This window comes from Trichoderma evansii (genome assembly GCF_050947405.1).
Source record: "Trichoderma evansii strain SZMC 28006 chromosome Unknown GGI43scaffold_35, whole genome shotgun sequence".
NCBI classification, from domain to species: domain Eukaryota; kingdom Fungi; phylum Ascomycota; class Sordariomycetes; order Hypocreales; family Hypocreaceae; genus Trichoderma; species Trichoderma evansii.
Genome location: NW_028145171.1, coordinates 43,671 through 57,888, shown reverse-complemented (window position 1 = coordinate 57,888; position 14,218 = coordinate 43,671). Strand labels below are relative to the sequence as shown.

General features: G+C 47.0%; 6 protein-coding genes across 6 annotated transcripts; 3 read left to right on the top strand and 3 right to left on the bottom strand.

The window, feature by feature from the left end:
- Nucleotides 1-1,213: 1,213 nt before the first annotated feature.
- On the bottom strand, nucleotides 1,214-2,552 carry GGI43DRAFT_418310 (uncharacterized protein). The gene is made up of 3 exons (XM_083207529.1): nucleotides 1,863-2,552; nucleotides 1,557-1,779; nucleotides 1,214-1,483 (listed from the first exon to the last, which is right to left on the bottom strand). Exons 1-3 carry the CDS (start codon nucleotides 2,385-2,387, stop codon nucleotides 1,302-1,304), a joined length of 930 nt encoding a protein of 309 aa, XP_083055461.1. The 5' UTR covers nucleotides 2,388-2,552; the 3' UTR covers nucleotides 1,214-1,301.
- An 8-nt stretch (nucleotides 2,553-2,560) lies between these two features.
- Nucleotides 2,561-4,322, top strand: GGI43DRAFT_275939 (Zn(II)2Cys6 transcription factor domain-containing protein). The gene has a single exon (XM_083201154.1). The coding sequence runs from the start codon at nucleotides 2,947-2,949 to the stop codon at nucleotides 4,162-4,164; it is 1,218 nt and encodes a 405-aa protein (XP_083055460.1). The 5' UTR covers nucleotides 2,561-2,946; the 3' UTR covers nucleotides 4,165-4,322.
- Nucleotides 4,323-4,386: 64 nt separating this feature from the next.
- Nucleotides 4,387-5,676, bottom strand: GGI43DRAFT_431783 (chondroitin AC/alginate lyase; the record flags this gene model as incomplete). Its single annotated transcript, XM_083209457.1, has 3 exons — nucleotides 4,387-4,690; nucleotides 4,763-5,612; nucleotides 5,646-5,676. 3 exons carry the CDS (start codon nucleotides 5,674-5,676, stop codon nucleotides 4,387-4,389), a joined length of 1,185 nt encoding a protein of 394 aa, XP_083055459.1.
- Nucleotides 5,677-6,974: 1,298 nt separating this feature from the next.
- Nucleotides 6,975-9,674, top strand: GGI43DRAFT_388629 (uncharacterized protein; the record flags this gene model as incomplete). Its single annotated transcript, XM_083204093.1, has 6 exons — nucleotides 6,975-7,090; nucleotides 7,147-7,217; nucleotides 7,279-7,359; nucleotides 7,423-8,039; nucleotides 8,093-8,649; nucleotides 8,717-9,674. The coding sequence occupies 6 exons, from the start codon at nucleotides 6,975-6,977 to the stop codon at nucleotides 9,672-9,674; spliced, it is 2,400 nt and encodes a 799-aa protein (XP_083055458.1).
- A 135-nt stretch (nucleotides 9,675-9,809) lies between these two features.
- GGI43DRAFT_275933 (Six-hairpin glycosidase-like protein) lies at nucleotides 9,810-11,671 on the bottom strand. The gene is made up of 3 exons (XM_083201153.1): nucleotides 11,542-11,671; nucleotides 11,330-11,485; nucleotides 9,810-11,264 (listed from the first exon to the last, which is right to left on the bottom strand). Exons 1-3 carry the CDS (start codon nucleotides 11,614-11,616, stop codon nucleotides 9,945-9,947), a joined length of 1,551 nt encoding a protein of 516 aa, XP_083055457.1. The 5' UTR covers nucleotides 11,617-11,671; the 3' UTR covers nucleotides 9,810-9,944.
- A 451-nt stretch (nucleotides 11,672-12,122) lies between these two features.
- Nucleotides 12,123-13,878, top strand: GGI43DRAFT_275848 (chondroitin AC/alginate lyase). The gene is made up of 5 exons (XM_083201152.1): nucleotides 12,123-12,551; nucleotides 12,622-13,053; nucleotides 13,117-13,473; nucleotides 13,531-13,627; nucleotides 13,683-13,878. The coding sequence occupies exons 1-5, from the start codon at nucleotides 12,264-12,266 to the stop codon at nucleotides 13,832-13,834; spliced, it is 1,326 nt and encodes a 441-aa protein (XP_083055456.1). The 5' UTR covers nucleotides 12,123-12,263; the 3' UTR covers nucleotides 13,835-13,878.
- Nucleotides 13,879-14,218: the final 340 nt, after the last annotated feature.

Below are 14,218 nucleotides of genomic sequence, written 5' to 3'. Positions count from 1 at the left end.
GCCCCGATTCTCGGAAAAGGTACCTTGTACATGGCTCCGTTGATTCTCTTGATAGAGCTGCATATATTACACGTATATCCATGCAAGGCTGAAATATGTCAAGTAGCAATCACATTGAGCCTGAATTCTTATAACTCTTTTTTTTTGTGGTTGGCCAGTTCGTTCGTTGCTGGATTAGATACTAGGTATGTTGTGATACGGAGCAGGCAATCTTTGTATGCGAGTAATCTCTGTCCACCACCCATTGGTGTAGCTAGTGGTGTGGGGCAGCCCCCGGATCAATATTCCAGATACATGTAGTCTTACACTGATCAACCTGGCAATCCGAGGCTATCTCGTATATTTGGCATTTCTTTTGTGCACTTTGCCATTTTCTCGTATAGGCTCGGAATATAAGACCTGTTGGGCCAATTCTTTGTTAGTGTTAAGACAGATATTTCTTTCACCAAGGATGCTCAATTAAAGCCGAGTAAATCCCAATCCCTTTAGTCTCGGATAAAATTTCCATTTCAGCTAAGTGTTTCACCTAAGACAGATATAGGCTAATACAGTGCTGTATTCTTAATATAACCCTTAATCCATTTTATCTTGGCCTGAATCACCAGCGTCATAGAATCCTTGTATGCGACAGAAATCTAATCCCATTTAATGTGGCTGACGCTCACTCCTATTTCTAGGGATGCTTTATCCGGTATCCATATCTCAGTATTTAGTCTCTAAAAAGCAGGGCGTGTAAGACAAAAGTATCCTAACATGAAGCACTCAACTACAGTACCTATATTGAATATTCAAGCACTAAATTAGAGCGCGTATTTACTAGGTAAATTATAAGAACTGTCAATTAACGCCCCAGTTTCGTTGCCCAACACCCTAGCCATAGCTGGAGTCGCGAACTTTAAACTACCTACATGTACTGTATCTACTACCTCTACTACCTCTACTACCTCTACTACCTCTACTACCTCTACTACCTCTACTACCTCTACTACCTCTACTACCTCTACTACCTCTACTAACTAAATTATAGCATTTATCCGCTAAATTACAGTACGCATCTTCTAACCACGTAGTGGAAATAAAAGAAGAAAAAAATACAAATAAGTTCATTGCTTTAGCAACGATTGTCTTGTCTTACCTCTATTATGTCTCCATAAATGATCCAACGACCGCTTCAGTCCCGGGCTTAAATTGGGAAACTTTTCAGGTTAATGGCGACACTTTTGCTGATTGTCTTCTGCAAGAGGTATTGAAGAGCTAGACATCACACTATATGTTCCCGTGATAGGCACCAAACTTTACATTTAAAAGCCCCCATTTATGCCAACGATGGAACTCCTCAGGAAGTAAGGGTCTTCATCAATCCGCTTGCGAATCTCACCCATTGCCAATTCATTCACATCCCACGACGACCATACAAATCTGCCATGAAGGAACTGCGCCTGCTCGGTAGCTGCCCAGACCGCAAATCCACCGCAAATTTCATCTACATAACACGAGGGTAACTATAAGCAATATGGACTAGTAGGAATGTTGAGAAATGTGAAAGAGAGACTGACCACTATCGAAGAAATCTGGCGCCAATCCCATTGCTTTCCAAGCATCGTTGAATATGAGTCCTGGATGGAAGCTAATAATTTGCAATTTTGTAGCAGGCGTGCTCTGGGCGATAACTTGGAAAAGAAATGTTCCAGTCATCTTTGACAAAGTATATGCCGGGCGTTGGGCAACTGCGGCATGAGCTGTCATGTGGATTACTTGGGAGGAAACATTAATAAGATACTAGAGAAAATCCATTAGCACTACGCACAAGATGCCATACTCCTACACGAAATATATAAAACGAAGAAAATCTCTTGGCCTACCTTCCTCTTCTCAGTGGGTTGAGAGTAAAATTGCTCCGCGAAATACAAATGGGACTTGACATTGACTTCCAATTGGGACCAGACTTCGTCTGAGCCGAGCTCAAAGATTGGCTTGGGTTCCGTACCCTTCGCAACATTTGCGATAAGGACATCGACAGTTACACCCTTGTCAGTTAGAGAATCCCAGAATGCCCTCGTTTCATTGAGATTAGTCACATCGCAAGCCTGTTTAATAATCTTAGTGTTTGTAGTGGACTTCTTTGCCTCTTCCTCCAGCTTAGCAGCAGCTTCCTCCAGGATGTTGATACGGCGACCGATAAGGATGACGGTATCTGCAGAAGCTTGTACAAAGCTACGCGCGATGCCGTAGCCAACGCCTGTGCCGCCTCCAGGAATAAGGACAACTTTCCCGGCTTGGCTGAGTTCAGGCCTGCTTGGAGAAATAGCAGGATACAGCTGGTGATGGATCGTCTTGGTGACGCTAGCTTCGCGAAGTTGCGCGAACAATTCATCAATATTGTCCATTTTGTAAGTTAGGTAGCGAGTTAGTCGTGCTCAAAGCTTATAGCGAGGCGAAAGATTGGGAACAAGGGACAAGTATGACAAGCAGGTTGATGATTAGCATTTTGAGTAACCGATCAAGAAGCATTGGCATTAATATACTTGAGCAACGTTAACGATCAGCCCAGCGGCCATCCATAAGGCTTGCACTAAAATCCATTATAGATTTTCACTGGGTTAGCGTTGCATCGTAGAGGCTCTCTTTAATGCCGGAGGCATCAGAATTGCTGGGCGGGAACTAGCCCAAGTCGATTAGCTCCCGCAAATATAGGTCTAGATTGTTCGCCGCAGTTGATGAATCGACTAAAATTCTCCGCAAATAGATTGCGGGATTACAGATCAAGCCCATCCCACTCTATGGAACTTGGCACTACCTCTCTACCTCCGATAGTACTCTCTCCTTGACTCAAGTGCACTAGAATAGTCCATTCATCACACAAGGATTGATTTGAAACAGATTTTGACGCATGGTCTACGCCGTGCTTAGAGAGACATTTTCCTGACCCCGGTGACGCAAACACCAATGATGGGGGTGCGGAGCAACGCCTGCTACGCCTGCGCAAAGGCCAAGCGGAAATGCACAAAACAGGCGCCTAGTTGCTTGAGATGCGGACGACTTGACCTCGAGTGCATTTATCCAGCCGCCAAGCCCGGCTCTTATGCTATCACTAGCTGGGATACCGCCGCAGAAACAGACGACGGTATCTCAGGCAGTTCCGCGAGTGCCTCTTCGCAGCAGCAATATGCCTGCCCTGCAGCACCTGGTGGTGTTTTCGGAATAACTTCTGCCCTAGATTTTGCCGATTGGACTGTTCATTTGGTAGATGAGAACCATGCAAGTAGTTCATTTACCGCTTACGAAACCTGGGCTTTCCATCTCCCTCCCCAGCCCGACGTTGGTCTCTTCAACCACAGAAACTTGCAACATTATATTTCCGTTCTAAATGAATGGCTTTCGGAATGGGTTCTAAAAGGCAGCAATCCATTCGTACACGCGCAATTGTATCGGACAAGGTTTCCAAAGTGTGCCCAAGACGCCTACTCAGCGTTAACGTGCTACCTCAACAAGACCAGAAGCAATACCAGCATTGTTATGCACTTGTTGGAAGAAAAATGTTGGGATCTAGTAACCCAAACCGATATTCCGCAACCGCACTCCCCTTTTCACAACAACAGGTCAGCCATTGACGCACTAGAAAAACTAGCCAAGGTTCAGAGTCTCTTGATATACCAGGTAATTGGCCTTTTTGATGGAGACATCCGATTGCGATATTTGGCAGAAAAGCGAATAGCGCTGCTAAATAGGTGGATGAATGAAATGGTTGAGGATGCCCGTCGCACGTCATGTTCAGGCTCTATCTTGGTCTCTGCTGATGTGAATACAGAGTCTGATATGGCTGACGCTCAAAGTGCCCTGTGGTACTCTTGGATACTTTCGGAGAGCATCAGGCGTACTTGGATCATTGCATCTGGCGTCCAGGGCATCTACCTATATATGCAGCAAGGGTTCAACGGGTCATGTCAAGGAGGGATGATGTTTACGCCAAGACAGGGTGTTTGGGAGGCACAGTCAGCATCTGCTTGGGACAAGCTTTACTCAGAGTCTGATGCGAGACTGACAAAAATCACAGAACTAGATAAGTTGCTTACAGAAGATGGGCCGAATAATGTCGACAGTTTTGCAAAAGTCGTCCTGATGGTCACCTTAGGCACAGAAAGAGTAGCAGAGTGGACTAGATAATGGGTATGATGCGCTAGGTTGTCCTCGAATGTAAACCTCTTAGACAAGGTCCTTGTTACTGCAATTTGACCCCCTGATATACATATGCTAAACTAGCTAGATATGTTTGTATTTAGATGCTGCTTAATACAGCTTAATGGATAAGGCGTTCCCTCTCGTGGAGGTTTGTTTCAATATGCTCGGCAGTATCAAGTGCACTATCAAATATTGATCAAAAATATATCAAGCTTCCAGCCGGTATAAAAGAGTACCGAATCCGAGCTGGTCGTATCCACCACTGGTTGTTCCAAAATCTCCTCCACCTCCCTCGGCTCCTCCTCCTTCGGACACAACTAGGTCACGATACTGCTTCGACCAAGATGCATTCAGGCCCTTGAGGGAGCCGTAGTGGCCATAAATCAATTCCCAAATTGGACGGATATCACCTCGGCTCGCATTGCTAATGGTAGTCTGCGTCACATCGCTGTTGACATAAGTGGTGTAGGGAACATCGAGGCCAAGGTTGTACTTGGCAGCATATTCTGCCCTGAGAAATCGATCTTGGTCAGTTTTGCTTCATGATGTAAGCTAGCCTAAAAGTCGGGGCAAAATTACTCACCCAGCCAGGATTTTGTTGGAAAGGTAGCCAAATAAATCAGTTCCCTGGCTGTATGCTTGCTGAGCAAGCACTCCTAGGAGCGCAAAATCTAGCATAGCATGTCCCTGGTCTCTCCCAGCCTCCTGGTTTTGCCCCAAGACTTTACTGCTTCCAGACTCGGTATATGTCACCCAAATGGCTTTCTCGATAGCACCATTACCCGCACCGCTCTTGAAATAATTAACAGCTTCGTTTGCCATAGTGGCATTGTCAGATAGAACACCTATAGCATACATGGTGCAAAGATTCGCCAGGTCCCAGTTCGCCCAATAGTGATCGATCTTGGCACCGTTATGATTGACTATAAAGTCATGGTTCATGGGATAGAAAACCTTCTTGAGCATGGTATTCATAGCGGTAAGGCCGGCCCAGCTCGAGTAGCCGCGCAGAATCTCAGCCGCGTTGGCCAGCTGGTACCCATAGATGCCACTAGCGAGGAATTTGTCAGAGGTACCATCGATAAAGGTGAGAGTGCTGCTCCAAGCATCCAGCGTCGTCGCTGCAGCCGTGGCGTAAGCCGTGTCACCTGTGACTTTCCAGTAAATGGCGTTGGCGTACGCAGAGGCTGCGTCGCGATACAAGCTGGCATAGTTCTCAGGCGAACCAGTGCCGCGATAGACAGTGGGCTTGGGGCTGGGGACGTAGCCGGAATTGGCATGAGCCACCAAGTTGTTCCACCCTGCGTACCACGGATTCGTCTTTGCGTTGACCTTGGATTTGATACGGGTGAAGTCTGCTTCGGTGTGAAGAAGACCTGGGTGAACGAAACCAGCGCGGGAATCAAGAGAGTAAGAGACAGTAGCGGAAGGTGCTGCTTGAGTCCCAGTCGATAGCGCAAGACTACCGAGTAGCACCGCAAGAAGTGGCGACGCCATATTATAAATCGTGAAATAAATAGAAGCTTTTGTTAAACTTCAAAGTGCACTATTTAATGATGTGTTCTGAACCCATTTCACTCAGGGATTACTGTTTTACTTATACTCGAATTTCTCGACAACTATTCTCCATCAGCTTCGTAATCTAGCTATGGCTCATACTTGGAATGAGCGAATGGCTAGACCGGATAGTTGGTTTGGAATCACATATAGAAACTCTGTCACCAGCCATGATGAGCTTTAACAAACCCTACAGTCTATATCGGAGCGAATCTCGGTCCGCAGAGATTACCAATGGTACTACCCCGCGAAAGAGTCGAAGAAATAAGAAGGGGATTACGGGGTATATGACAAGGGTTTCCCATGCGTATCTGTCGCTATACAGCATCTAGCCGGCATACTCTCAGCTATAATGAGTCAGATCCCTAACAGCCGAGCAGAGGTACTTCGAGCTATTACTGTCAGATAATCTGGGTAGCTTTTATTGGGTAATGGTATCCACTAGTGGGTTTCTTAACATATATTCTTCCAAGATTATACCAAAGTAAATTACTAACAAATGAAAACTACAACAAGAGGGAGTTGTGAAGAGAATTTTTAAATTGTTATAAAATAGTATGAAGGGCTGCTGAACATATGCCGTACGCGGATGTCTGACTATTATTATTCTCTAGAACTGTGATGTACCTATCAAGAGCCAGCTTGTTAATATTATAAAAGCTACTTGGAGTTTTCATTGATGACGCACTGCCAGCAACCATGCAGCAAAGCCATAGATGTTATGAAAGGGCTGGCAGAAATAGAATTGAGAAAGAAAAGAAGGGGATTATTCTAGAAGAACACGCGGTGATAGCTACTTTGTTCATATAAGCGAAGTACCTATATAGAGCAATTGCGCCATTAGCCTCTTCTCAAGAGCTAACCATGAATACCTTAGTTATGTTTCGTCTTTTCTTTACAATCCAAGTTCCTCTTGTACATCAAGATTGCAAAAATATTTAATGTAGGGCTTCTCACATTGTTTTGGAAATTATAACATGTCAGATTTAGTGGATTTCATATAGGGTAGCCGACTTTGCTCGCTACTTTAGACACGGGACTGTACTCCGAGCATTTGGCCGAGGGCCGTTAGCCAGCAAAGCAACGCTACCCCAGACTTCCCCCGCTTAGCACAAGTTGCTCTGTTGATCGCAAAGCGGGGACAAACATGCAAGATGGTGTGTGGACATCTCAAGACCACACCGGTTTCGACCGCGAATACATCGCCAGGCGGGAGATGAGAAGAGAAGATCGTGAAGATGAATATGAACGAATTAGACGATATAGACGACGAATTGTCGGTCGCCGATGAGGATTTCGCGTCGAGCAATAACACAAAGAAGCGCAAGACAATTACCAAGGATGAAGGACCAGCGTAAGTGCTAACCAAACAACGTGCTGGGTAACGTCAACGTCTGAATCCTGCCCCAGCTGCCAGTTATGTCGCCGGAAAAAGGCACGATGCAGTCGTCAGCAGCCATGTGATCAGTGTCTCAAATACCGTGTGTTTTACCCCATGGATTATGGGTTGTCCGAGGCGAGATGACTGAATTCAATCGGTAGATTTTGAGTGTGTTTACGATGAGAAGAAGTCGAAACCTGGTGTGCGAATGGGCGCTATTGAGCATCTCACACGGCGAGTTAGTAAGCTGGCGCGCATTTACTTTGGGCAGTAAAAAAAGAAGGCAATTAACTTATATGCGACAGCGACCCTGGAGAATATGTTCCTTGGGCAAGGTGTCCTATGGCAGCAGGTTTGGAAATGCTTAGACTCCCTTGGAATACAGCAGCTTCCGTCCGATTCTGGATGCTCTCCAGGCCATGGACTGGACAGCGAAGAAAGCAGCTTAAGGGAACAAACACTTAGGCTAAAAGATACGCTTTCTTCGCTAGCGAACCAAGGCACGGGCGACTCTTCTGGTTATGATAACCCTTCTCCAAAGCGAAGGAGAATTCAAGAAGAGCGGCCAAAGGTACAGCGCGGCGAGTCAGGAGAATTCGGTCACGATGTGGAGCTTCCACCTGATGATCTCATCGATACCCTTGTTGAAATATACTTCGCCCGGATTCATCCCTGGATCCCAATGTTGCATGTCCGTGAATTCCGCGAGAGGATGGCAACCCCCTCCAAACGGCAGCGACTGACGACAATATTTCACGCTATTGTCTCGCTATGCGTGCGATTTTCGCACGATCCGCGACTTGAAGAGCCGGAGGCACGATCGAGATACGCAAGGCGGTGCCGTCAGATAGTGATAATAAGGAGTATGGAGTCCTTCTCGGTTGAGAACCTGCAGGCGCTGATTATATGCGCCTTCGACGTTGTAAGGTGCATCCTATTCTTAGCTACATGGTTTATCCTCTCACACAATGCTAGATTGGGAGTGGGCGCGGACCCTCGGCTTGGTCCATCGTAGGAAGCATGGCGCGGACGACTGAGCAGCTTCAACTAAGCATCGAAGACGAGGAAGGCCACTCACCTTCAGGAGCTTTCATCAAGCGAATCGCATTCCTCCCACCATGCAAGAGCTGGAAAGAGGTCGAGGAGAGACGCCGGATATTTTGGAATGTATTTCTCATGGATCGTTTCTGCAGCATCGCAACTGGCTGGAACTGCTCTCTGACAAGCGCGGACGTGAAGCGAAGACTCCCATGCGAAGGTGCACTGTGGGAGGAGGGTGAGCCACTGAAGACACCCACTCCCTACTTCGGCATCGCGGATCAGTCGGCAAACACAGCAGGTGCCCTTCCAACGGCGCGACCAGAAGAAGAGGACCCCTCCTCGTTGGGAGGGTTCGCGTATTGCATCGAGGCAACAGAAAGTCTCAGTCTGGTCACTACATTTTTCCTGCAACAAGCTGTGGACGTGTCCAAGATGCGGGACGTGCAGCTCTGGCTGATGAAATTCAAGCAGTTAGACCTAAGACTGGTGCAGTAAGTCTTCATTGATGGCACCTGATATATCACACTGCACAAGAGATACTGACCGCACTTGCCTCAGATGGAAGCTTTTTCTCCCGGAGCGATGGCGAGAAGCTTGCGTATTGAACGATGGGATTATGGATCCAAACCTGACTCTTGCCCATATCACCCATAACACCGCGGTAGTGCTTTTGCACCAAGGAATCGCATACCCATCCGCAGAATGGCAGGCCACAACCATAAGACTCCCCTCTGCTTCTAGCGCCGAGACTTGCCTCGCTGCAGCAACAGAAGTGGCAATCATTGCCGACAAGTTTCTTCAGTGCTCCTCAATTCTTACAAATCCGCAATTCGCCTTCTGCCTGTTCATTTGCGGCCGGATGCTTCTGGCCCACGCCATCCACTACAGTTGTCCACTGGCCCCAGAGTTTGAATCATTGATAAGTAGCCTAGGGGAGATTTCGAGAAGATGCAATGGGCCGCACACAACAACCGCTGCTCCTGACAATTTGGCATCCAAGTTTGCCGTTCGCCTTGACCAGGCTCGGCAACAGGGAGCCGAGCCTCTAGATATCAGGGAGGCAGCGTACTCTCTGAGTAACAGTGTAAAAGCAAGTAACGCTGCAACACGTCAACAGGGCTTCTCTGATGATGGACCCAGCATACGATCGGCCCATCTTGGCATCCCTGCTGGAGCCAAACCTGCGAATATTTCTATCAATCCTGACGAAGAAGGCTCTCCAGACAGTATATCTCTTGCTTTCCCGCCTCTTCCATTGGCTTTCCAGCCTCAAGCCGATAGTGGCGCTCAGACGAGAATGCCTTCTCCAATGCCAATGACGAGGAGCCTACCCGACCCTCCTTCGGTATTTGCTATACCAAGCGCTATATACGATAATCCGGGACCGCCGGGCATGGATGCCGTGACAGCACCAGGCTTCGAGCAGCTCAATTCCTATCTAGAGTATTCTTTTCTACCAAACCAAAGAATCAGCATGTTCTCTCAGCACGACGGTAAGGACCAAACAATGTCTTAGAGCGTTATATATACTATAGAAGTACCGTGCTTATGGGATTTGAGTATGAAATAGTTAGGCGCCTGAAAAGCCCTGGAGCGTTCTATAGAAGAGTTCAGAAATTAACTATGAAGTGTAACCAAAAGAGTCTAATGCCGATTGCTGAACCATATATCTGCCATAGCTATGCCTTTGAAACGGATATTATGTATAAGCGAGCACGCGTGTGTACATTCATAGGAAGTAATGAACACAGTGGAGGCTCTATCTCTGATGGGTACAGCAGCCAAATTATTTAGCTCTCAGGATGAGCTGTCCGATACCCATCTCTAAAAGCTTGTTCCCGCAGAGGAGAAAGAAGTAATCCGCATATACGAGCCCATGATTTGCCCATCTGCGTGGCGCGAACTCGAAATTATTGATCGTAGCCCCGTTCAAGATGGTCTCGCCGTCCCCAAGATCAACAGTCACCGCTCCTTGCTCGAGGCTCGCACCATGCTCAACCGTCTCAACCTCTAATTTTTGTACAACAAACTTTGCTGGAGGATTCAGGTGATGTGCGCATACCGCGTTCAAAATCCGGAGCGCAGAGGTAAGATACTCGGAGCTATCTCCGTAAGCGGCCAGTGATTCGTGAATCAGTAGCATCCCATACGCCGCGATGACCGCAGCGCTCGTATCCGTGGGCTGCTTGCCGTCCTTTGGCGCATCGAAATCCCACGGAGGAATCAACGTCTCTGGAAGATTTGCCAGAAAGTAATCTGCGCAGTCCTTCGATGTCTTGAGAAATGAAACATCGCCTGTCCAGTTGTAGGTCTGGGCAAAGCCCGTGATTGCCCAAGCTTGACCACGTGCCCAGCAAGACTCGTGGCCCATTCCCTGGTTTGTCAGTCGCTCTTTGACCGTACCGGTCGCGGGGTCAAAATTGACCAAATGACTTGTTGTTGAATCCAATCGAACAAGTTCACGCTGACTGAGCTTGGCATGGGACAGCGCGATGTTGAACATTGCGTTATCGTTGGTTTGAGCTGCAGCCCAGAAGACGATATCGAGATTCATCAAATTGTCCTGAAGGAAATAGTTTAGCAAAACGAATAGTGAATCGAAAAGGTGGGGGATGGGGGGGATGATGGAAAAAATACATACAATAATGACTAGAAAATCAGCATTCAAATCTTTGAATGAATAAACCTTGGTCTGACAGTTGTCCCAGGATCTTATAGCTCCCACGATGGGGTTGAAGCGCATGGCCAGTGTTTTGGCCGCGCTTATCATGGTCGCAAATGACTGGGTATCGTGGTGAAGTTCCCATTGGCGTCGTGCCCAAGGCGCGATCATAAAGCCGAGATCGTGTGTTCCCTCTAGCTGCGAATTACTATGCAGGTTCACTGTCCACCACCGGCACGCAAATTCAAGCTGTAAAACATGTGGTGATATACTAGATTTCCCAGGTGCCTGGCGCTCGAGAACATGGCCAAACCTCCTCTGCCTTTCAAGAAGCACGTGGAGCGAGCCTGGAAAGAAACCGGACGTCCAAAACTCGAGTTCGCGATAGATGTATTTAACGCCACCTGGTTTTGTATACTCCGGATACAACGTTGGTGCTACAGGCTACCTGCTGGATCAGTACTCGACTGCCATTCAGACCTTGCAAATACTTGAACAGTTATTCATACCTTGTTTAAATCTCTTTGAGCGATTCCCCATATCTTTGCAGCAGCTGAGTCTGAGTATAGCTCGTGTATGAACTCCAGTCCGCTCAGAATCGATGATGTTTTGTCCTCAGAGAAATGATTTCGGCTGCCAACTCCGTTCGGAAGATTATCGCTCTTCTGTTTAGAAAGTAAGTACTGAGAATCAGATAGTTTAGTGCGTCATGGAATTGTACCTTTGTTCTCACAGGGGCCTCTTCTGTTTCATCTCCTCGTTCTTCCCCCCGTCGTCGTTTGTGTATACCATTCATCCTGAATGCCCTCTATCCTGTTTGTTGTATTAACACTAGGCCGAGACGATGATCCAATTTTTTTTTTTTTTTTTTTTTTTTTTTTTTTTTTTTTTTTTTTTGCAGATTACTTTGAGTAGCTCCTCTTGATCTTGAAAACCATCAAAAACTTTCGTCCACGGGCTCTGTAGTAGGATCAGATCTAGATTCGGAACCAGGCCAGCATGGAGTACTTCGGTAGTCTGCCATTTCTACGTTTAGACAATACGGCCCTGCCACCCTTGACTAAGCCAGCTGAGATCCACTATGCCTACCATGCTGCCATTGCTAGATTCCCGGGCCGAAATGAAGCTGCTGACCATTTGATGATTGATATCGGGCCTTGGTCCGGGACTTTAGCCGGAGGCCGGTACGCTAAATTGACCCTCGCGTGTGGGGGAAGATGTGGAGAAAAGGTGGAAAACAACACAAGGGATGGTATCCAGCGTGGATATTGTTGGTTTATAGGATCTCAGCTTAGTGACGGACAGAAATTGGCTATACATAGCAATATTACAGGTAATATCGCCCCTACATCCAGCTCAGGTCTTTGCTTCTTCTTCTTCTTCTGTTTGATATGAGAGCCCTTATCAAATCTGACACTTGGAGATAAGATCTTCGGCATCAATATGGTTCTCGTGCGGTTTACCTTTGCGTGTGTGGCAGCAGCGATTGGGCTGTTGATACATATTGTCGTAGCCACAGGGCCACTGAATGGACTTCCTGTGCTCAATGGGCCTGTCCCGATTGTCCCACAAGTCCTTGGATCTAAAAAGCATGTCGGCGAGTTTACACATCCGGGACTTTGGCATACCCATGACGATCTCGAGCGAATCAGATTGGGAGTATTGAATGGACAAGAGCCATGGAAATCAGTGTATGAGAAATTTCGCGTAGATTCCTTCTCCCAAGCCTCGGTAGGTTGGACGTACCCGCAGATTTGAAGTTCCATTCACGTAAACTGAAGCTCATTCTCTACTACCCTAGTACGCTATACAAGGTCCAAAAAGTGTCATCTGTCGAGGTGGATGTAGCAATAACTACACGACCTTCAGCAACGATGTGCGAGCAGCCTATCAAAACGCACTAATGTGGTATATAACGAAGAACGAAAGCCACTGGGATCTATCCACCACGATTCTGGACGCTTGGGGCACGAATTTGACTTCCATCATCGGCACTGATACCTCTCTTCTCGTCGGACTGGAAGGAGACATGTTTGCCAATGCGGCGGAAATCATGCGATGGGAAGGAGGCTGGATTGAAGCGGGAGCGAAGCCTTCAGGTGGAAACGGATTCTCGAATCAACTCTACTGGCTGTTCGCAAGGCAGTCCATCATTATTGGCCAGGCGAACTACGGCATGGTTAGCATCAAGGTCCTGCTGTCCTTTGCCGTTTATCTGGATGATGTTACATTGGTGAGCTTCCACTTCTCAATTACCAAACGAGACACTATGGCCGCGACTAATGAATAATAATAGTACAACTACGCAGTATACGCTTTTCAAAACGATCTTTGCGCTGGAATATATGGTAACTTTCAATCAGAAACGGGACAAGGTGCAGAAACCGGCCGCGACCAGGGCCATGCACAAGGTGCCCTAGGCTGGACTGCAGAAGCGGCTAGGGTTATGCAGTCACAGGGAACAGACGTGTACTCACTTGGAGACAACCTTCTACTCAAAGCCGCGGAATACACAGCCAAGTATAACTTAGGTTATGATGTGCCTTACGATCCTAAGTTCTACCGATGTGAGGCAATTCTAATTAACGGGCCTTGGGCCTTGCCGTCTAACATCAGTCGGGGAGTCGCCAAGCCACCTCCCAAAGTTTGGGATGTACGTTTTTTTTCGATGAAACGCAACTTTTTGAGCCTTGTATTGACCCTGATCCAGATTTTGTACTACCAGTATGTTGTCAAACGCGGTCTTCACGCGCCCTATACTACCAAAATGAAACACACGATCAATGGTCTCGGAGGTGAAGGCAACCGTAAGTAGAGTCAACACGAACAGTTGGACGAACTTTAACTAACCCCACAATATAGCCGGCACAAGTAGCCCTGACGACCATCCAAGCTGGGGCGATTTGATCTGGTCCTACGACAGGAAGGGTCAGTTCATCAATGACGACGGGAGGACTATCTGGGGAGGCGGTGCAATTGGGCCGAATGGAACAGGCATGATCAACTCAGCTTAAGCACAGTAATTAATTGACCAAAAATAAAAATTGTGGATCTAATATTTGAACTTTGACCATTCTTGCCCTTCCCTAACCCCTTTGTCCCTTTTCTTCGTAAAGTGGCAGTTGTATCACCCGCTTATAAATGTCGGAATATACAGCTTATTAGTTTATATAGGAGGAAATATATATGACTTGGGAGAGATGTCCTTGATAGTCTACTATAGCTTTGATTGGTTCCAGGTTCGAGAGATACAAACTGTTATCCTTGGCTGTCTCTGCACCTTGGAATTCGGCTCTGACAAGCGATAGACAACGCTTGACTACCACTACTTTGAACAAAGTGAGACCGCAAGAAATTATGAAAGTTAAATCGCTGTGCTATATCAAGTCTCTACCTAA

Coding starts and splice junctions, on each gene's coding strand:
- GGI43DRAFT_418310 (XM_083207529.1), bottom strand. CDS start 2,387: ATGGACAATATTGATGAATTGTTCGCGCAACTTCGCGAAGCTAGCGTC. Junction 1,780..1,862: donor AACCCACTGAGAAGAGGAAG/GTAGGCCAAGAG, acceptor GATTTTCTCTAG/TATCTTATTAATGTTTCCTC. Junction 1,484..1,556: donor GCCAGATTTCTTCGATAGTG/GTCAGTCTCTCT, acceptor CGTGTTATGTAG/ATGAAATTTGCGGTGGATTT.
- GGI43DRAFT_275939 (XM_083201154.1), top strand. CDS start 2,947: ATGATGGGGGTGCGGAGCAACGCCTGCTACGCCTGCGCAAAGGCCAAG.
- GGI43DRAFT_275933 (XM_083201153.1), bottom strand. CDS start 11,616: ATGAATGGTATACACAAACGACGACGGGGGGAAGAACGAGGAGATGAA. Junction 11,486..11,541: donor AGGCCCCTGTGAGAACAAAG/GTACAATTCCAT, acceptor CTTTCTAAACAG/AAGAGCGATAATCTTCCGAA. Junction 11,265..11,329: donor CTCAAAGAGATTTAAACAAG/GTATGAATAACT, acceptor TCCAGCAGGTAG/CCTGTAGCACCAACGTTGTA.
- GGI43DRAFT_275848 (XM_083201152.1), top strand. CDS start 12,264: ATGGTTCTCGTGCGGTTTACCTTTGCGTGTGTGGCAGCAGCGATTGGG. Junction 13,054..13,116: donor ATCTGGATGATGTTACATTG/GTGAGCTTCCAC, acceptor GAATAATAATAG/TACAACTACGCAGTATACGC. Junction 13,474..13,530: donor CACCTCCCAAAGTTTGGGAT/GTACGTTTTTTT, acceptor ACCCTGATCCAG/ATTTTGTACTACCAGTATGT.